At 42.9% G+C, this 22674-nt stretch overlaps 1 protein-coding gene across 4 annotated transcripts in view; it reads left to right on the top strand.

The window, feature by feature from the left end:
- The window catches only part of ppp6r3 (protein phosphatase 6, regulatory subunit 3), a 40878-nt gene extending 37885 nt beyond the window's left edge, over positions 1-2993 (top strand). For all 4 annotated transcript variants that reach the window (XM_083654619.1, XM_083654618.1, XM_083654617.1 and 1 more), the window contains exons 24-25: positions 423-494; positions 1012-2993. In XM_083654619.1, the coding sequence (XP_083510745.1) occupies positions 423-494; positions 1012-1063 (124 nt within the window). In that variant the 3' untranslated portion in view covers positions 1064-2993. The remainder of the gene's footprint in view (positions 1-422; positions 495-1011) is intronic.
- The last annotated feature ends 19681 nt before the right edge of the window (positions 2994-22674 follow it).

Raw genomic sequence — 22674 nt, 5'->3', positions numbered from 1 at the left:
GACATCCCTTCTCCCCCTCAGCTCTGTTGTGATGCTTTTAAAGACGTCTTTCTCTCTGCTCTCTCCTCCCCGGCGCAGAGACATGTCCAGTGTGATGGCAGAGAAACATACGTTTGTTTATTTGCTGCATCGCGTGTAACGTTAGTTAGATGAGGAAATCCGTGGCTAGTTAAAGTGATGCTACCGAACTTTGGCAACGTCTAATACCGAAACGTTCTTAACAAAAAGTATCACAATAGTATCGAAATTTCGGTATACAACACTACATTGTACACACATTATAACGCTGGACTGTACCAACAGTGATGTCCCTAAGATGAAAACCTTATCAGACATGCTGTGACTGTTGTTTTAGTGTCATCCTATGTGAGCTGCTTGCTGAATTAGTCCTTATTCCTCCTCTCCTGTGTCTCTGTCCTCAGTGAGAAGTGCCGGCCCTCTATGGAACTTCCAAACGGTCCTTTAGACGAGATGTCAGCCACAGAGGAGGCCAAGTAAGTCCTGGTACCTGTCCTCAGGGTCCTAAATTAATGTTTTTGTCCACTGGCCAAATGGCTAGTAAATGTTAAAATCTTACCAACCACTCAATAGATTACGATTATTTTTTTGGGTGGTGAGTGAGAGATGCTCTTCTTTTTCTCTGCATATTCCGTCAATGTAAAGTAATTCACCGTTAAGAAAGTCGAATGTCAGGCTGTGGGAATCACTGAATCTCACTGACTCACGCTGGAAAAGGGGCGGCAACTCAGGAGGACGAGAAGCAAGGTCGGAAAATCATGGGTTGGACCACCGCCAAGATTTATATCGCCAGCTGGAGCAGAGCCGCCGGGTTGCTCTATCGGCCTGGCTTGGAAACTTTTAGACTGAAGAAAATGCCACTAGTTTGTGGATATTTGTGGGATTTTTGGCCAGTCTAAAAGGGGTTTACGAGAACCACTTAACCCCAGCTAAGTGTAGTGAAAAGCCCCTTTGACTCTATATTGATCCATCTGTCTCTGCTCGTCTTTCCAGATCGGATCTGAGCGCCATGTCCTCGGAGCCCGCCGTGAACGGGCCGGCGTGAGGGTCGCGTAGCGCCAGCCAAGGGGCCAGCCTGTTCCTGCCTTCTGGCCAATCAGCCGAGGCCGCCGCTCAGAGCTCTACCAATCACACGACACCACCAGGACCAGCAATACTCCCATAGGCTCATCACAGACAGACAGGTGTACAGACACAGGATGAACTGAATGAGGCGTACTCAAATGGATACAGATTTTTTTTGTTTTTTTGCATTTGTTTATATACTATTGTTCTTATGAGGTGATGTGCGACTGATATCTTGCCACTCAAAAGTTAAATAGTAAAGTTGCTATAGTTAAAGAAATGATTGTATGAATAAAATATTTTATAAAAAGAAAAATGTATACAGAAACGGTAAGATGAATAACTGAAGAAAAGGAAATGGGATCTAGCAGATTGGTGAATGCTCTCTGCGAGTGTGACCCAGCCAACCACTAAGCTGTTGTTACTGAGCGGATTTATTATCCTGCATAACAATCTGAGATTTGATTTCTGAGTAAAGTCAGCAACGGCTACTATGTTTAAAATCTACACCCACCACTGGTCTGTGTCTCTGAGCAACGCTTCTTCTAGGAAAGGAATCGAAACACAAGTTTTTGAAAACTACAAAAAAACGTAAAGGTTTATTTTGCCACAGGTATCATTTGTAAATGTTTTTTTTCTATTCTGTTCTGCAAGATTTGTTCTGTTCTGCAAGCCTTTTTTGGTATAGTTTTTAACTTAATTTATTATCGAAGTTAGGTTATGGTAAATGTTTGTTACTAAAGAGCCATACCGACACGTTCTCTCCCCTTCTGGTATGTTGCGTTGACAGCTGGGAAGTTTGGAGCCTCCCTGCTGGAAGGCTAAACCAGGAGAGAAATGTTCCTCACCACAGCCTAAACTGGAGAGCTGGAACCACCCTCCCCCCCCACTCCCAGTCCAGCCTCTTGGTAACGATGCTGTCCACTTCTTAGGTGGAGAACTCCTTTCCCAATCTGTACTGAACACTCTTGGCTTCATTTACTCTTGGCAAATCCCAGTGCAGGTCGACAGTGCATCCAGTTTATGCAATCGAATGCAGACGGAACAGACCGATTCCATTCTATGCAGCAATGTAATTTATATTCACAAATCTATTGAGAGAGAACATGTAGGCATATTAACTCTATATGTTGGACACTGAATGTAACAGAACTTGGTGGGTAAGGGAATTAGGCCAACACAAAACTTGCTACAAGCGGGTTTGCTGAGTAAAATTTCAACTATTACATTCTTTAGAGGTTTTACTATGTACTCTGTGGTGGGCGAAAGAAATGTTTGCCTAGTCCAATCAATTCTCTTATTAGGTCAAATTTACTTTATGGGTCCAAAAGATAGACATAGGTTGCAGGCAATACAGTAGCTTGCGCAAAGCAGCGGCAGCCTCGTCCGTTTGCTTGCTATCAAACGATAATTAACGTAGATTAAAAATGTTGATCGTGTGCGATGAATCTGTTCACGTATTTTTTACGTCATGTCAATTAGTTTTAGATCGTGTACATAATCTGATGTCAGCAAGTCCTCGAGCTGTAATTCTCCATCTTCTGCCGACATGTAGAAGACACTGCATTAGTCGAAACTCGAAACACATCCTCAGACGCTACATACTGTAGACCATAATCATCTATCTGCATTGGGATTTTGATGCCGGGTGAATGTGGGTCTTGAAACTAAATTTGAGGCTCGCTGTATCACTCAACTTGAACCTCTTAACCTGTGATAGGAGTGTGTGTGGTGGGTGGGGTGATGTTCATTACATTGCTTCAGTTTATTTTATTTTTTTCCTTTGTAATAAAAAGTTTATCTGTACCAGCATCGGAAAGGGGATAAACTATATTAGTACAAGTTAATACCCCACAACCTTTTTTCTCTCTCTCTCGGATTGTTAATTAAATTTCACCTTGTTAATTGTATTAATTTCTGAAGCTAAGTGGTCTTTGCAGATTGGTCGTGGAAACTGATTTCTAGACGTTTGTGGGACTGTCATTCTTTTCTTTACCTGCTTATTTCTGGGGTTGCTGGACACCCTACAGCCATGTTGTGGTTGAGTTAGGTCAGACTCTGGCCTAATTTTCAGGACTCGTGACTCGACTTGGACTTGAGCACTGATGACTCACACTTGGACTCGAGCATTCATGCATTCAGACTCTGAAGTTGGAGACGAGGACTCTCCGACTTATTCATTAATACTTTTTTGTATATATATATATTTAATAGGCCCTGATAATTTGGCATAAGATATTGATACTGTGACATTATTTGTCATTATTGTGCAAGGGCAGGCATGTGTGTTCCACCTACATGTGGTTTCACACTCATGTTCAGTAACTGGACTCGGACTCAGTTAATGGGGACTAAACTCAGTCTCTACTTTGATGACTCGCACTTGAGACTCGACTCCAACTCAACAGTACTTTAAAGTTACACCGACCTATTCACCTTATGTTTCGACAGAGGGGTCAGCCAGTTGCTTCCTATTGTGTTTACACTTCTAGTACAGGCATTTTAGCTAAAAAAGTGGGTCAACCTCCCACAAATTGCAACAGAAAAAAACTCAATGGATTTTGTGTCCTCAACATGTTCTAAGTAAGAGAAAAAAAGTCCTAAGAAATCCCAGTTGGGGAAAGTATTTAAAAATACTGAAATCAGTGATACCATAATTGGTTTGTATTATGTACTGTATGCCTGTCTTTCCTTCACATATCTCAAGAACCGTTGGCCAGATCAACTCCAAACTCGGGCGGTGCGCTAAAGGGGGCCCGACGGAGTTCAGTGCTGAATTTCGTGAAATTCGGACACTCACATAGTCATAGCGCCTCCTACTGGCAACACAAAAATTGGTTTATTTTAAGACCCGTTTCTCCAATCGACTTCAAACTTGGGAAATGTGCTTTTGGGAACCTGACAGAGTGTGTTGCCAAATTCTGGACACGTGGATAGTCATAGCGCCACCTACTGACAACACAAAAAGCGGTTTATCTCAAGAATCCTTCATCCGTTTGACTTCAAACTTGGCATGTGTGCTGCTGCGGACACGAGAAAGTGCAGTGTTGAAATAGCACTTGTCTATTACTTTTAAAATACCCATGACTGCCGAATTTGCACTAATTAACATAAATGTTGTCACAGATGAACACAAACTTCAACGTGTTAACTCTTAAGGAAAACTCAAAAAATGCTGGTCATCATCAGTGTAAGTGTCTGGCTCATATTCATCATCATCATCATCACATGCAGCTTGACTTGAATTTGCACATGCCAGTCCTTTGCAGTTGCTACATGCAACAGAGCACTCAATGTCATGCTTCTTGCATGTGCACCTCAGGCTGCTGCAGTCTGTCTTGCAGGTGCATCTGATGATCCGTAGGAGTTCCTGTGGAGCTGGTGGTAAGTCAGTTTGGACAGGGACAAAGCCCTCCATCACTCTCTTTCCCCATTCTTGTGGCAGGAGTTCATCCACGGTTCCCTTCCACTGCTGCACCTGGTAGTACACAAGACTGTGGTACTTTGCTGCTGCTGCTGATGTTGGTGGTGGCAGACTGGTTCTACACGAGAAGTAAGGAGCCACCTTCTCACAAAAGCGATGGTGTCGTAGTGTGTTGAGTCCCCCCAGGCAAATCATTCTCTCCTGCTGACACAACATCTGCTGTGGAAGCTGACTGTGTGTCAAACACTGTAGGTTGCTCACGGAAGTCACCGCTGGTTGTGAATTTCTTGAGTGGAGCTCCTTTCCCTATGCCATACAGGCAGGAGGTAGTGTCACACCCAGCTATTGCATGGATGAAAAGGATGTGGGTGCACAGATTGGGACCCAGCTGCTGCTTGACAGCCTTGATGTTCCAGACATGTGGCTTCTTCATGCCCTTCTTTAGCCCAGGTTTGAAGAAGAGGTCATGTGACTTGAGGTTGGTGTGGTAGATGAGAAGGAGGAGCAGATCTGTATCATCTCCAATGAGCAGTGTTTGTTATGGTGGCAGACTCCACTGCTTTTTGCACTATGAAGAGATCAGCATCACTTGGGACATGGTACGTCTGACAGTTATTTTTCTGTAGGTGACCACTCGGCATGTTGATGAACTGCTGCTTGTGTTATTTGCAAGGAACTCAGATTTTTTCATTGTAACAGCAGATGAGGCATATCCTCATCCATGGTTATGGTTTGTCCAGTCCTCCCACCTGCTCGCCTGCTGTGTCATGTCTTTGGTGGATGTCCTCTGATAACCGTCAAACACGACAACTGCCTCTCCATGCTTACTTGTGACATACTCACTGTAGAGCTTGCAGATGTCCTTGTATGTGGATCCACGTGTCCATGGGATGCGCTGAATAAGTGCTCCACCATCCAGCACATACTAAACATGGCCTGTGACACCTTGAAGGTCAGGTGTCTGGAGCGCCCAGATGGCATCTGCTAGCGCTGGCTTCTGTGGGTGTCAAAGCAGCAGGGAAGTGTCAAACAGCGCTGGAAAATGACTACACAGCTGATACTTGAACACTGATCCCAGGTCTTGTGAAGCTTTTGCTGCAATAGTGAGTCGCTGGAAAAGTAGGTGAGGATCCACCTGCACTGCCTCGCCATCAATCTTCACTGAGGATTTCATACTCATGGTGATTGCCTGATCCCTCTTCTTGATTGTGTACTCGGCAGTAGGCTGTCCATCCATGCTGGCCAAGATGGTGTTTCCGATGGCCTTTGCCTTACCAACATTCACAGAAGGGACCCCAGTTGACACACGACACAAGCTTGGATCTGAGCAGAAGGGGTTTCTTTCTTGGAGATAGTGTAGAACTGTGTGTCCTTCATGTCATGTGATTGTCTTGCATCTGTCATGTCATGGTTCTGCTCACCAGTGTTGTGGTTCATCCCTGTCAGCTCTTGCATGGCATTGTTGACTTCAGTGCAAGCTGGCATGCAGAGCAGCCATGTCAAACGTTGCAGCTCTGTCATCCCATGCCCTCTTGTGAGGCCACCACTTGTTTTAAGACTTCTCATCAGCACCTGCTCAATGACAAGAACTATGGATAGGCCAGCCCATAGGCGATCACTTCATCTGACCACATGCAATCCGTCTTCAAATCTCTGGTAAACATCTGGATTCATTCCATTCTCCCCCTGCTGGCAACGCTCCCCCAATTGGTGAAATTGCACAAAATCTGAAACTGCACTTTCTTAGGTTCCCAGAAGCGCACCCACCAAGTTTGAAGTCAATCGGACGGTTCTTGAGATAAATCACTTTTTGTTGTTGCCATTAGGTGGCGCTATGACTATGCATGTCTCTGAAATTCAGCACCGCACTCCATCAGGTTCCAGTGCACTCCCCAAGTTTGAAGTCAATCGGGCAAACGGTTCTCAAGAACTGCTTTTTGTGTTGCCAGTAGGTGGCGCTATAACCATGTGCACATCCGAACTGCGCGACATTCGCCACTGCACTCCCCTAGGTCCTCCTAAGCGCACTCCCTGAGTTTGAAGTCGATCGGACCAACGGTTCTCGAGATATGTGAAGGAAAGACAGGCATACAGTACATACATACAGGCAAATATTGGCATCACTGATTTCAGTATTTTTCAATACTTTCCCCAACTGGGATTTCTTAGGACTTTTTATATGTTATAATATACATATTTCTAAGACTAGAACAGTTGAAATAGTTTCTGTTGCAATTTGTGGGAGGTCATATTGTATAATGCCTGTACTATTCCTGTGACAGTACAGTACTAGTGACCAGGTAAAACGGACGGTGTTTTGAACAGGAAGTCATAACACAATTGGGTCACGTGGGCGGGGCTACATAAGGTCAATTGCTATCCTAGTAGAAAGTTGAATCGTATCCTGGAGTATTGTAGCCTGGACATCACAACTATTTAGAGCAAAGGGCCCGGCAAAGTGAGACCAATGGAAACTCAAGGCATTTCCATGGCCATCGAGCAAGAACATTGAAGCTGTTGACAACACTGCGAGGTCCTCACCGTCACGTCAGGCCTAAGTGAAATGTAACAAGATTTTTTTTTATAAAATATCTTCATAATAGAAGTCCCAAGCAATCGAGTAGGCCCAAGAGAAGACCTGATACTTTTCCGCTTTTTAACCATAACACCCCATTTACACCTGGTTTTTAAATGTGACTTGTATCTGGACAAGTTATCTGGGTAAGGGTCGCATTTAAAACTAAAAATAGGTGTAAATGGTGTGTAAAAGATCTGAACACAATGTGAGCCAGACTACCTCCAGATGTGGTCAGGAAGTTCTGATCACAATGCATTTACACCTTGCACTAGCATTAGCATGCATTTTTACTTATCCGGATACAGGTCACATTTGAAAATAACACTAACAAGAAAAAATCCGACTAAGGTATGAGTCTAAATGGTTTTTGTTTGAATTGGTACAGAATGTAACATTTCTTTGTGACCAGCAGAGGACGCTGCTAATTAGGTCTGAGCCTCCAAAGCAGTGGGGACCGCTCCATCCAAACCAGTCCTGCTCAGCCTTTCAGGCTCAACATGAGTGTGTGTAAAGTGAATGTAATGGCAGAATGGATGAACCTGGACTACCCTATATTGTTTCCCATTAAGGCATTTTGTCCAGGTAATCCCTGTAGTTTCATGCTTATGTAGGTTACATAATATAATCAAAATTGACATTGGTCTTGCTAACTTTTTATCCATGCCTATCTGCCCCAAAGAAAGTTGCAGTGAGAGAGGCAAGTTAGACTAATTATTTAAAAGACCTGAAATCAAAAAGGTCTCAATCAGTTTTAGGTGGTACTTGTTCTTGTTCCTTCAGGTGATTGAGAATTATGTCTGAATGAGTTTGACACTAGAAAGCTGTTGATTGGATTTATATGGCCTAGCACCTTTCTAGATAGTGCTTCACGTATCAGGGGAGGGGGGGGACTCAACTCATCCACCAATGATGTGTACCCAGGTGATGCATGGCAGCCAGTTAGCAGCACCAGAATGCTCACCACACATCAGCTATCATGAGAGATGAGGACGGACTGCCAATTAAGTAACGAGGGGTGATTAGGTGGGATGAATGGTTACACCCCTACTCTTGCGAAGAGTCCCGATGGGTTGTTTTCACATAATCCGCTGAAAGTGGAAAGTTTCTCTGAGCTCACTGGAAATCACATTTTTAGGGGGCGGGCCTACGAGCATGATTTGTGACATCACAAATTGTTGGCAGCCAATCCCTGTCCAGTATTCAACTTGCACAAGTGTGATGTGGAAGCTTGAAGCCTCCAGTGCACATACACTGAGAATGTACAGTGAGGCAGGAGAATTTTGTTTTCGATGACATTCATAGACTCATAGAATTTTAATGCTGTAGATGTCATTTTAAGGATTTTAACAAGATAATGTAACTTTTTGTGGGGAAAATCATCAGGCACAAACCACTTAATCAAAGGACCGCACGTTAAAAATAATAGTTTATAGGGGTTAAACCTCTACAAGAGCAGCTGCAGTCGACTCCTCTCCCCACATTACCTCTATACACACTTCAGTTAGAGCAGCTACAGTAGACTTCTCTCCCCACATTACCTCTATACCCACTTCAGTTAGAGCAGTTACAGTAGACTCCTCTCCCCACATTACCTCTATACTAGGGATGGGCATCGAATTTCGAATTTTCGAATAATCGTTGTTATTATCAAGGTCGACTTTTATTATTGAAAGTCGAAATTCGTTTATTGAAAAAAAAAAAAAAAATTGTGTGTGTGAGTGAAATGTTGCATTGACTCCCCTGATTCTAAGTATAGTCGAATCGCTTGGTTTGAGCAAGTAAAACAATTTTTATAAGCAACCTCTCCCTCTTCATGGGATTTCATCCGCCATTCATTTTTCCATAAACCTTGCTTAAAATGCTTATAAAAATTGTTTTACTTGCTCAAACCAAGCGATTCGACTATACTTAGAATCAGGGGAGACAATGCAACATTCCACTCACACAAAAAAAAAAAATTGAATTTTGATTTTTTTTTTACATTTTTAATTTTTTTTTAATTTTAATTTTAATTTTCGAATTTCGATTAAAAGTCGACTTTGGTCAGCGAATTTCGAATAGTGTTTTTGCTAGAAATGCCCATCCCTACTCTATACCCACTTCAGTTAGAGCAGTTACAGTACACTCCTCTCCCCACATTACCTCTATACCCACTTCAGTTAGAGCAGCTACAGTAGACTCCTCTCCCCACATTACCTCTACCCACTTCAGTTAGAGCAGCTACAGTACACTCCTCTCCCCACATTACCTCTATACACACTTCAGTTAGAGCGGCTACAGTAGACTCCTCTCCCCACATTACCTCTATACCCACTTCAGTTAGAGCAGCTACAGTAGACTCCTCTCCCCACATTACCTCTATACCCACTTCAGTTAGAGCAGTTACAGTAGACTCCTCTCCCCACATTACCTCTATACACACTTCAGTTAGAGCAGTTACAGTAGACTCCTCTCCCCACATTACCTCTATACCCACTTCAGTTAGAGCAGTTACAGTAGACTCCTCTCCCCACATTACCTCTATACCCACTTCAGTTAGAGCAGCTACAGTACACTCCTCTCCCCACATTACCTCTATACCCACTTCAGTTAGAGCAGCTACAGTAGACTCCTCTCCCCACATTACCTCTATACCCACTTCAGTTAGAGCAGTTACAGTAGACTCCTCTCCCCACATTACCTCTATACCCACTTCAGTTAGAGCAGCTACAGTACACTCCTCTCCCCATTACCTCTATACACACTTCAGTTAGAGCAGCTACAGTAGACTCCTCTCCCCACATTACCTCTATACCCACTTCAGTTAGAGCAGCTACAGTAGACTCCTCTCCCCACATTACCTCTATACCCACTTCAGTTAGAGCAGCTACAGTAGACTCCTCCCCCCACATTACCTCTATACACACTTCAGTTAGAGAGCAGTTACAGTAGACTCCTCTCCCCACATTACCTCTATACCCACTTCAGTTAGAGAGCAGTTACAGTAGACTCCTCTCCCCACATTACCTCTATACCCACTTCAGTTAGAGAGCAGTTACAGTAGACTCCTCTCCCCACATTACCTCTATACACACTTCAGTTAGAGCAGCTACAGTAGACTCCTCTCCCCACATTACCTCTATACACACTTCAGTTAGAGCAGCTACAGTACACTCCTCTCCCCACATTACCTCTATACCCACTTCAGTTAGAGCAGCTACAGTAGACTCCTCTCCCCACATTACCTCTATACACACTTCAGTGAGAGAGCAGCTACAGTAGACTCCTCTCGCCCACATTACCTCTATACCCACTTCAGTTAGAGAGCAGCTACAGTAGACTCCTCTCCCCATTACCTCTATACCCACTTCAGTTAGAGCAGCTACAGTAGACTCCTCTCCCCACATTACCTCTATACCCACTTCAGTTAGAGAGCAGTTACAGTAGACTCCTCTCCCCACATTACCTCTATACCCACTTCAGTTAGAGCAGCTACAGTAGACTCCTCTCCCCACATTACCTCTATACCCATTTCAGTTAGAGAGCAGCTACAGTAGACTCCTCTCCCCACATTACCTCTATACCCACTTCAGTTAGAGCAGCTACAGTAGACTCCTCTCCCCACATTACCTCTATACACACTTCAGTGAGAGAGCAGCTACAGTAGACTCCTCACCATATTACCTCTATATACACACTTCACTTAGAGCAGCTACAGTAGACTCCTCTCATACCTCTATATATACTTCACTTAGAGAGCAGTTACAGTAGACTCCTCTCCCCACATTACCTCTACACACTTCAGTTAGAGAGCAGCTACAATAGATTCCTCTGACCATATTCTCCATATGTTGTTAGGGGAGTGGAGCGCTTTCCATGCAAGAGCTTTCCTGACCCCGATGTCCTTTTCCCTACTGGCCACCCATGATCCCAGATAATTGAAGTCCTCCACCTTTCCAGTGAGTCTTGAGTATGGAGTAAGTATATCATTCAATAGATAACTAAAATATACCAAGAAATAACTAAGAATATGACCTCTATACACACACTTCAGTTAGAGAGCAGTTACAGTAGACTGCTCTCACCATATCACCTCTACACACACTTCAGTTAGTCACATTGTCTCATGAGGCACGTGGTTAGACCCTTGCTATGCGTGTAGGAAACTAGACGATAGTGGGCGTGCTCTGTACTTAGGGGGCGTCCTCTGTACTGTCTCCGGCCCGAGCTGGATCCTTCTCGATTTTTGTATCGGGGTTTTGGTTAAATACTTGAAATAAGGTTGGTGGTTAAACAAAAGTTTATGAAACGGCAAACTTTGTGTTCAGCAAGATAATCATCACATACTGTATGAGGACCAAGCGTATACAATGTCATTTGAAAAAGATTGCGATTTTCAGAATATGCTTCAAAAGTCACCCACATTCTGCATACCTAGCCACTCCCCCTTCGAACCCCTCTGACCTTCCTATTCATATAGTTATGCCACCTTTTCCCTTGACACGACCCCGATCAGAGCCACCCCAAAATGTAATGGGTTCTTCCTTGGCCCATCTTAGACCCTTCCACCAAGTTTCACGAAAATCTGCCCAGTAGTTTTTCCGTAATCCTAGTAACTAATGTTACTTTGATGAGTTGTTGTTTTTTAGTTTTTTTTAAGAAAACATTGTTTCTTACATGTATGATCTTTCCCAGTTAATGTAAAACAAGTGGTTTAGTCGAGTACTAAGTAGATTAGAGGGAAGCACATGCATGTTTGTATTGCATGTGATTTAAAATGTAGCACAGTAACGCTTCAGTCAAAACACATTTCAGTCAAAGTAAAATGACCAACCTCATAACAAGTACGAGCACACACAAAAACAGACTCGTCATTTGTTACGTCCACCCTTGCCAATGTGAAACTGGTTTCTAGCGAGTATTAAAAACAACATTATATGAAAGCATAAGACTGACAAGGCAGTCGCCAGTGCAAGGCGTCCATACAGAGTCTCAGGAAAAAGGAAAAGGTGGGCTGAGAAAAAGCAAGATAAATGAGGGGATAATTTGTTATGAAGACCACCATCAAGGTAACATAACCTCCAACAAATGACGCGTATTGTCCAACCTGAAGATTGAGCATAGGCGGATACTTGAGGCTTGGAGTGTGTGTGTAGTTGTGTGTGGTAGTATGAGTCACCTAATGGGTGTTGTTGGTTATTATACTAGAGCTAAATTACTGCTTCATGCTGATCAGTCCGGAACAAAAAGACGACAACAAAAAACAGAAGAGGAGGTTAAAGGGGCATGCCACTCAATTTAATTATTCATAATATGCCATATTCTATAGAGTGCCAAATTCACACCCTCTTCTGGGTTAAGCATACAAACCAAGGGATTTCATATGCCATTCTTATTTCCATAGACATTTCACGAAATGCTTAGATTTCTTTTTTTTACTTGGTCAAACCAAGCGATTCAGCTAGAATCAGAAGAGACCATCTAACATTTCACTTGGAATTTGACTTTATTTGACTAAGTATGCAGCACAACGATCACATTAACAACAGAAGATGGAGCAAACAGAAAATAATCTTGAATTATAATTACGCTATAATAATAAAGTTCAAAGTAAAAGTCCTTTAAGTGACATATAATGGGGGGGTAGGATATTGTCCGTGGGATAATGTCCAGGGGGGAAACCCCCAGCCCGTTGGAGAGCCGGTGGTGCTCAGGGGGGAGGGAGGGGGGGATTGTGGGAGTAGCTAGTAAGTGAACCGTCTAGGTTTCTTCCTATCTGTGCGTTCATCTGGAGTGACACATCACAAATCTCCTATCTTTGGGATCGAGCACGTTGTACGCAGTGTTTGTACTTAGCTAAGATCTGAACACAACTACCACCAGACGTGCTCAGACAGACGCGTTTACACCTTGCATTAACATGCCATTTTCCTTATCCGGCTACATAGATATAATTTTAATATCAGGTGTAAATGGGGTCCGAGTCATTTCGTAGACCGATGGAATAAGTGTTCTATTTGCCAAAAATCCCACCTGAAGTGTTGTTCCAGTAACTTTGCCTTTCTACCCATTGACGTCTGCTTCTGTGGGTGAAGGACAGACACCATGCAGGTTAGGGGCGAGGTTTGACTTTGGAAAAAACAAACTCAAAGGGAGTAGCTACTGGTAAACACAGCAGCCCATTTCCCGCTTAAAGGGAGAAGAAGAGAGCCGGAAAAGATCATAAGAAGCGCCCACAAAGAGAGAGAAGGCCATTATACCTTCTCATCCCAAATAACCCATAATTGCCATGTCACAATGTAATGTGTTTAGATGGCTGGCATGGAGCTCCATTTAGAAGGTGACCTAAATGACGAGTGATTAAGTGTAATTTGCACATATTATTAATAGCAGGAGGTGACAGAGAGACACTGTGTCATCTTTCTGCTGGGTTTGACGTGGAGGACAGTCAATTAGCCTCACCATCAAACACAGAGTAAAATGGCTGATGACTGTTAAGTATTTTTTGGTTGGAATCCCCATTTAAGTTTTAATTTGATTAAATTAGATTATTTAAATTTTATTTAATTAGCTTAAAAAGAGCTGAATCGCTCAAACTCCCCTTACCACTTTAGTTTGCTTCATTTGGCCAGGTGAGAGCAATGCCATTCCAACTTGGGCGACACCAAATAACGGCACCTGCTCGTGCCAGGCTCAGTCTAACGAGAACTGAGGCTTGTTTGAGTCGTTTGCCAAGAGTGAAAACCATAGACTGTATAACAATATGGACGTAGCCACTGTGACGTCACCCATTGGTTTCTGGACTCACGATTCGAAGCCTGGAGTTCGGCATTTTCATTTTCAGGTCACCGTGACCTTGAACTTTGACCTTTGACCACCAACGTCTAATCAGCTCCTTGAGTCCAAGTGAATGTTTGAGCCAAATTTTAAGAAATTCCCTCAAGGCGTTCATGAGATACCATCTTAACGTCGGACGGATGGCTAACCCGAAAACAATGCCTATCGCCGGCGGATGCATAAAAGGGAAAGAGGGTGTGAAAGATGGAAGGGAGGGAAATGGAGATGGAGGGAGGCGGAGGCGAGAGAGGTTAGCTTAGGCGAGAGGCACAAAGAAAGACCAAGTTGAATGAATGAATGACAACAAAACCTTAAACAATGGCCAGTCCTCAGCTGGCCCTGCCATCACACCGAGAGCCACACGCTCCCTCCTGCTTGTCATTCAACAGAAATAGCTCGTTAATCTGACATTTCGACTGCGTCTGTAGCATGTTTTCCGTCCGTCTGTATCCCAGGCTGATCCCAGCTAGCATCCTCTCTAAATGCTAATGAGCATGTGTTAGCGAGAGTTAGCGTTAGCTCTGTGGCTCTGGGCCAGCAGGGGAGCACAAGGAAGATAATGGAGAGAGCTGCGGTGGGCTTCTTCATTTCACCTGAGGAGGGGGTTCAGTTTGTGGAGATGCGTCATCATCTATTCAGAATTGTTTAACGTATAGTATTATGTCTCTTTCAACACGGCCTGATCGCTAAAGTCCTTACTGATTGGAGGATTCCGGATTCCAGTGGCAGGATTTCAACATCATTTGTGCCTTTAATCCATGTTAGTGCAATGCAGCCTGCACAAGCGATCTGTTTTCCTTTAGCTTTCCAGCTGATGAACATAGGCATTCCCAAACTCAAACCTAAAATGGCTTTTCTATCTATTTTATGTTGCAACTGAGATATTATATTATTATAACTGTATTTTTGTTTTCTTCGTCCAATCAGTAGGAACAGTAGTCATTTCTTTTTGGGCATCAAAAGAGACATCTATTTTAACAACAATTTCACGTTTCAAGTTCAATTAAGAATCATGTGAAATTTCTCTCACAACCAGCAAAATTACCTGCCTGTGCAATAGGAGACTTCACTTCAAGCTAGCAGGATATTTTTTGCAGTGTACTTCTTTGTGTCCTGCTGAGATCTCGTATCTACCTTTTTTCCTGGATCCATCAATGCTGCTACAGTACATTAGCTCGCTGTCACATCCTCTCCCTTTCTTCTCAGCAAGACTCCTCCCCCCCCCCCCCCCCCCCCCCCCGCATCCCGCCTGCTGTGTCCCCTTTGATGCTGAGGAGAGTAGATGGACATAAAAGCAGATAAAGACCGTAGCCTTGATCCACCCCCATTGGTATGCAAACAGGGGGGAAACGAGGTGGTCCATGTTGGAAACTGGCAATCCTGTGTTATGTGATGATGTGTACTATATGACAGGTAGAGAGCACAGGCAGATGTTTATTTGTGTGACATGCCTCTCTACATGAGTAACCAGGGAAGTCCTAATAACTAATAACCCGCTAATGCTATCATCAGGCACACCTGTGTTTAATTGCCACCCCTTAGGGAGTATACAGTACAAGGCTTGAGATCAGACTGGGCCCTATTCTCCCACAGGCCTTAGGCGCAAAAACTGGCGGTAAACGCAAAAAAACGTGCCTTACGCCTGCCTCGGGAAGATAGCAACATGGCTTTAGGCCCCGAAATGCGCTTTACGCCAAACAGGCGTGGCGCAGTGCCAGAATAGGCCAGAATGGGCGCTTCGGCCTTAAATACCGGCCTAACGATATCTTCCGCCCTGGCGTTAATTTAGCGCTTAGCGCTTTTCAAAACCAGGCCTATTCAGTGCGCCGGTTGCGTGGAGCTCTCCTCTGCCATCTCACTCTCTGTCCCCCCTCTCTCTGTGTCACTCCCTCTCTCTTGCTCATCAGACAGGCACAATGACTGATGGAAAAAAAGTTCGCCGGTTCTATTATTGTGCGTAATTGCGCGGACTCTCCTCTGCCATCTCACTCTGTCCCCCCTCTCTCTCTCTCACTCCCTCACGCATCAGACAGCAGACAGGCACAAAGCCACACATGTGAAATCTCCCAGCATGCATTGGGCTAATACATTTTGATAATAAATAGCATCCAAATTAGCCTAAATAGATAGAAAGAGAGTAGAAAATTGTACATTTATTATTTATTGATATTATATTGAGATTGTTACTTTAACTATATGATTTCAATTTATGTCAGTGGATCCATGTGTAATGAGGTGCAGAGTCAACAGCTTGATGCAGTCCAGAACAGCCAAAGTAGCTAAATAGCTTAGACTTGGATGATCTTCGAGTAGTCAATACTGGGTGCATTTAGGCTAGACTGGTTTATGGCTACAGTAGTGGAATCATCTGTCATTGACTTTCCACCATTTCCTGCTTCTTCTTCTCGATCTCCTCCTCTACTACCTTTTCTCTTAACCCGCTGTAGCTCTTTGCTGACAGAATAGTTTTTGTCATAGAAACATTCTTCAGAGGCAAAACTGTAAAGCTCTGGATGCAGAAAGAATGTTGAAATGACCAGAAACTGAGTTAAATGCTCCATGCTAACAATTTACTTGGATGGCATGGTGGCTCAGTGTACTTTGTTTTACTTTAGTTTTATACTTTATTACATTTCAGAGTCTGTAATTTTTCTTTTTCTTTTTTTTTTACTTTTATGAGTAAACAAGTTGAATCAGTAGGCTACTTCTACTTTTACCAGTCTTCTTTTTAAACAAGTAACTGTACTTCTACTTAACTAAAGAATGTGTGTAATTTTCCAATCTCTGGTGGTGCCTCGTGTGGAGGATTCATTTCTCACGCGCTAAATAACATGGATCCAGTCAGGTCAATAGTTTACGGTGGACATGATCTGATCATAATCGCCGCGCTAACCCAATCCGAGCCTCTGTGTTGACAGCAGGGAGGCGGGACTGAGGCAAACCAGAGCAGGAAGTTGAGGTTCAGAGCACCAACGCAACACTCGGATAGATTCTAACTTCATACTGTACGTCTCAGCTGCTCCACAGCATCAGGCTTTTCCACCCACATTTACACAACGTGCCCCCAGGATATTGCTGTAGCCTACACTGTCAGTCAATTATAAGTGAGTTCTCGGTAAGGCTGGGCCATATATTGAATTCATATTGATATTGGAATAGGAAGTAATACAGTATCTGTATTTTAAAGCCTATAATTGTAAACACAGTCAATGCAAAGAGTGATTATGGGAGGGGTCTGGGCAGGCGCACTTGCTTCAGGCCTGGAACTACTAGACAATTTGAGGTTGGGTGGAGATGTTTCCATAAAAAATAAAACCGATAATAAAATGTGTTAAAACAAAGCTAATAGACACAGCATGGATCATTAATGAGGATTGTTGAAGGAGAACCAGAGTAAAAACTGCCACAAGCAAAATATCTGCTTCCAGATTAATTTTGTGCATGTTGGCTTTGATCTTTCTCTGCATTATAATGGTCAAAGCCACAGATCACATTTGCCCTCACTCAGACTACGCTACGGTGAGAGTCACACTTGACATACCCAATTGACTCGCATGTCTTTGGTATAAGTGAAGTACTGTAGTGGCCCTACAGTGGAGAATAATTGTTATATTTATTTTGCATCTTTCTACAGATGTCTCACCTCTCAATTTGGTACTTTATTTACATGGGGTTATTGTTTATAAGGTTTACAAATGATCATACAGTATTATTGGTATTTCATGCATAAAGCATTGTTTTTGGATTTTTCCAACAACAGAAAAGCACGTCACAGCTGGTATTGTGCAGTCAGCTGTAATTAAAACGGTCTTGGACATTTGCTTGTAGTTGTCCGATGGTAAAATTGGATGAACACCTAGGTAATCAAATCAAATGTTGATGTTTGGTGATGTTTTGGCTGTAGGGCATCTTCAGACAGCTCGGCCAATGAGAATCATTGAAATATTATGGGTGGGAGGGAGACTTTCAATTGACATTTGAATACTAACAAGGATAATTGGTAAAGGACAGCATTACATTTCCTCATTGCAATAATTACAACAAGGAAAAAGAATTAAAACAATAATTCAACAACAATGATGAGGGGAATGGAGAATTGTATGCAGGTAGTTTCACAACAGTAATTCACCAGTAATAGTGAATATCATAGGGGCAATGCCCCATTGTTTCAAACTATTTCTTTCCGGGATTTTTCTGTTGATAGTTTGGAGGTCACGTTGTTTAATGCAGACTGGTTTCAGTGGATAGTTTGGAGGTCACGTTGTTTAATGCAGACTGGTTTCAGTGGATAGTTTGGAGGTCACGTTGTTTAATGCAGACTGGTTTCAGTGGATAGTTTAGAGGTCACGTTGTTTAATGCAGACTGGTTTCAGTGGATAGTTTGGAGGTCACGTTGTTTAATGCAGACTGGTTTCAGTGGATAGTTTGGAGGTCACGTTGTTTAATGCAGACTGGTTTCAGTGGATAGTTTAGAGGTCACGTTGTTTAATGCAGACTGGTTTCAGTGGATAGTTTAGAGGTCACTGATAGACATTGTGACATCATCAGCAGCACCCTGCCCTTCCTCAGACACCACCGGTGTCAAATAAATACACTCAACTTGGAGCCTTGCAGTGTGCGAGCTTTCTTTTCTTTTGTCAGTTTCTGCCTCGAGCTCTGCACCTGCCCTATTCAGGTTCTGATGTGCGTGTCTCTGCTTTTTCTCATGACATCACTGACCAGACTTGTCACAATGCCTCCGTGTGTGTGTGTGTGTGTGTGTGTGTGTGTGTGTGTGTGTGTGTGTGTGTCTGTGTGTGTGTGTGTGTGTGTGTGTGTGTGTTTGTGTGTATATGTGTGTGTGTGTGTGCATGCGTGCGTGCGTGTGTGCGCGCGCGCCCTTATGACAACTTTTGACATCATCACTGATGACATCACATCATTAGCTAATTAGCTTAATTAAAAAATCCGGCTCGGTCACCCTGAAAGTGTCAGCCTGATGACACTTGAAACGCGTAGCTGTGGCCGGACACAGAATTTAAACATACAAACGTAAATATCGCCCACACACTCAATTTGTATGTGTGTGTGTGTGTGTGTGTGTGTGTGTGTGTGTGTGTGTGTGTGTGTGTGTGTGTGTGTGTGTGTGTGTGTGTGTGTGTGTGTGTGTGTGTGCGTGTGTGTGTGTGCGTGCATGTGTGTTTGCTGTCTGCCAAAATGGTTTGAGGAATTTCTTTACTTTCAACATTGACACTAAGGTAGTCCAGAGGTTGTGGTGTGGTTTCCAGTTAGGGGTCAAAGGTCACCACATAATAGCAGTAAACAGGCAGGATGAGCAGAGCCACACTGCAGACACACACCAGAAGAACACTGTGGACTCTCCAGCAGAGAACATCACTTACATCTGCCCCAAGTGTTCTCTTCCACCACCTTCTCCAGCCCGCCCCCTCCCAAATACATTGCCAAAGTCATGCCGTCTTCCGGGTTATGGCATACGAACCAAGGGATTTCATCCACCATTTATTTTTCCATAGACATTTCATAACGTGTATAAAAATAGATTTACTTGGTACAAACCAAGCAATTCAGCTATATTTAGAATAAGGAGAGACGATATAACATTTCACTCGGACCAAAACTTTTAAAAAAAAATAGCCGATTTTAAAAAATCTACATTTTGTCTTTAAGTTTTGGTCCAAGTGAAATGTTCTATGGTCTCTCCTCCTGTTTCTAAATATAACTGAGGCGCTTGGTTTGACCAAGTAAAACTGTTTTATAAGCATTTTGCGAAATGTCTATGGAAAAAAAGAATGGCGGATAGAATCCCTTGGTCCGGAAGGGGGCGTTAGTTTGGCTCATTGCCAGCAGTGACGGTGAGTTCTCGGTGGTCACCGCCCGGCGCGATGCCAGGAAGACCCGTTGTGGACAGGGACAGTGCCAGATGTTATCGCAGAAGTGTGGAGAGCAGAACATGGCTGCCTCCCTCACTGCTGCACTTTGTACCCTCATTATAAACTATGACCAGTGTTTATTTAGATAATTTATTTTGACCGCCAGAGGGAAAATGCAGAATCTATCCATATATTCTGTATGAATTTTGTTAGAATGTTTTCCTTGCTCAGGGGAATGGGTTCTAATAACCTCTGAATATAATTATGTACAGTTACTGTGTATAATAACATTTAACCTACTTATATTAGGGACGGGACTCTCAATGCATTGCCAACGATCTGAAGGGGTAGTTTGGATTTTTTGATGTGGGGTTGTATGAGGTACTCAAAGATAGGCAGTGGCCACACAAACGTGCACCATCATTGAAATATTGAGAAAAGTGAAGTTTGATTTCAGTCTCACTATCAGACTGATAGCACTTTCTGACCCCAGGTAATCTGCGCCGTAATAAAGCGCTTATTGCTTCCTTCTTCTTTTTTTTTTCTTTTTTTTCCCCCGATTTTTTTTATCCCATTTTTATCCCCCATTAGTGCTCACTTGATTTCTCTGTCCTGGTTGCTACTCCATCCTCTGCCGATCTGGGGAGAGCCGAGACTGGCTCCATGCTTCCTCCGAGACATGGGCAGTCAGCCAGCCGCTTCTTTTCACCTGACAAAGGAAGCTTCACCAGTAGGACATAGCATGTGGGAGGTTCACGCTATTCCAACCAGTTCCCCTCCCTCTGAACAGGCGCCCTTAACGACCAGAGGAGGAACCACATTAGCAACCAGGATATTGCATCTGATACGTGCATGCATATTGATACGCTGTGATTCGAACGCGATGCAAAAGAATGATGCTACAGTAGCTTTTTCCATAATTTTGAAAATGTATTTTACATTTAGAATGTAAATTCTCTATAAAATATAATACATTTTAATGTCATGTAATTTCACCATCAACATTTATTTATGGCCCACGACTCTCCATCCAGATACATTTTTGGCTCTTCATAAGAAAGAATTTTGGCACCTCTGCTATTAACAATTAATGTTTAACAAAACCATGACTCAATTAACTTAAAAAGCATAATGAAAAAATTGTCTCCTCCCCAAGTTACAGCCATTTGGGCCTAATCAGACACTTCATGTGACGTAAATGTGACAATAATTTGATAAGCCTTGTTCCAAGCAGTTGGTCATTCGGTGGTCAGAATTTCTTTTGCATTACCACAGTGTGCCTCTGGACCAAAATAATTGAGGATTACATGACTTGATTGTTACTGTTAAGATGGTTTGAGTCAACTTTAGTTCCCAAAGTGTGGTTCAGGGAAACTTAAGGGTCCATCAGGGGCTTCCATTCAGGTCCTCAGTAGCGTGAAAAATAGTTTAATTTCACCGTTATCTTTACCACAATGAGACAATGTCATTGTAGGCTATATAGCAATGATTAGTTTGATGATACATTTCACTCCGGGTAAAGACAGATTAAGTCCCTCACTGTTATTTCCCCACTTAGAGTACACACACAAAATTAAATCACATTCACAACGAAAACTTTCTCAAATGGAGGTCATAATCTTTGGGACATAATCTGATCAAAAGGCAGTCAGTGCATTGATATGAAATAAGAAATGTGTTCTCAACGTGGAAAAAGTAAAAAAAAAATCCTCTGCTTTGGATAAAAGCGCCATATAAATGCAGGCCATCTACCATTTACCATTAACATTTACCCTACATCACCGATGACATCACAATTGCTTGAGTGACCTCAATCATAACTGCTTGAGTGACATTACTTCCGTCACTTTTGCGACACAATGACTGATAGACAGACACCGCCCACCCACCCATTTAGTGCATTTTAACTAAGATTCTGCATATCAACATATTTTAAATACAAAAATAAAAAAAACTGATGACATCACAATGATGTCAACATCATCAGTGATGCAAAGTTGAGCAATTGTGCGCAGACATACATAAAGACAGACAGACATACAGACACTCCTGGAATGATAGATAGATAGATAGATAGATAGATAGATAGATAGATAGATAGATAGATGTAACTAAGAATTAAGAACATTTTAATAAATCATTAATCATATATGATTATTTTTGGGAGGAAATAATAAAGATGAATATAATCAATAATACATAAAATACATTTCAATAATATAGATTATTGAAAGGTTCTTTGTGGGAATCAGAAATGGTGCCTGGTAGTAGGCTAATAGTACAGTAGCATAGCGATATGAACCAGTGAGTCACTGGTCTTCATTTGCAGAAACATAATGAAACATGTTATTGACTACCCCCCCCCCCCCCCCCCCATAAAGGTCGGATAGATTAGGGGAGAAAAATAGTACTGCTCAGACAGTCACCCCCCTCACACACACACACACACACACATGTGCACGCGCACACACATGCACACGCATAATGGCAAAGAAAGTTGATGCTTCCTGGCATTATGTCATATTATTGACATTCATTTTGTTTTCTCTCTTCGTGACCGAGCAGCGAGGTGTGTGTATGTGTGTCTGTGTATGCCGTGTGTGTGTGTGTGTGTGTGTGTGTGTGTGTGTGTGTGTGTGTGTGTGTGTGTGCTGCTGATGTGACGTGTGTGTGTGGGGGGGAGCTGATGATAAAAGCTGGTTGGAGTCCTCAGCGTGTCCTCACACACGCGCACCAAGCTTCTCACTTGCTTCAGACAGGAGTCGGGAGAAAGTCACTTCAAAGGTAAGACTGCCTTTTCAGTGCTTATACAGGGACTTAGATATTATGATGTGGTCAGTTGGTGGTCATTTATACAGGGACTTAGATATTATGATGTGGTCAGTTAGTGGTCAGTTATACAG

Source organism: Poromitra crassiceps (assembly GCF_964638095.1).
Source record: "Poromitra crassiceps genome assembly, chromosome: 18".
NCBI lineage: Eukaryota > Metazoa > Chordata > Actinopteri > Beryciformes > Melamphaidae > Poromitra > Poromitra crassiceps.
Note: the sequence above shows the minus strand (reverse complement) of the source record. Positions and strands in the feature narration are given on the sequence as shown.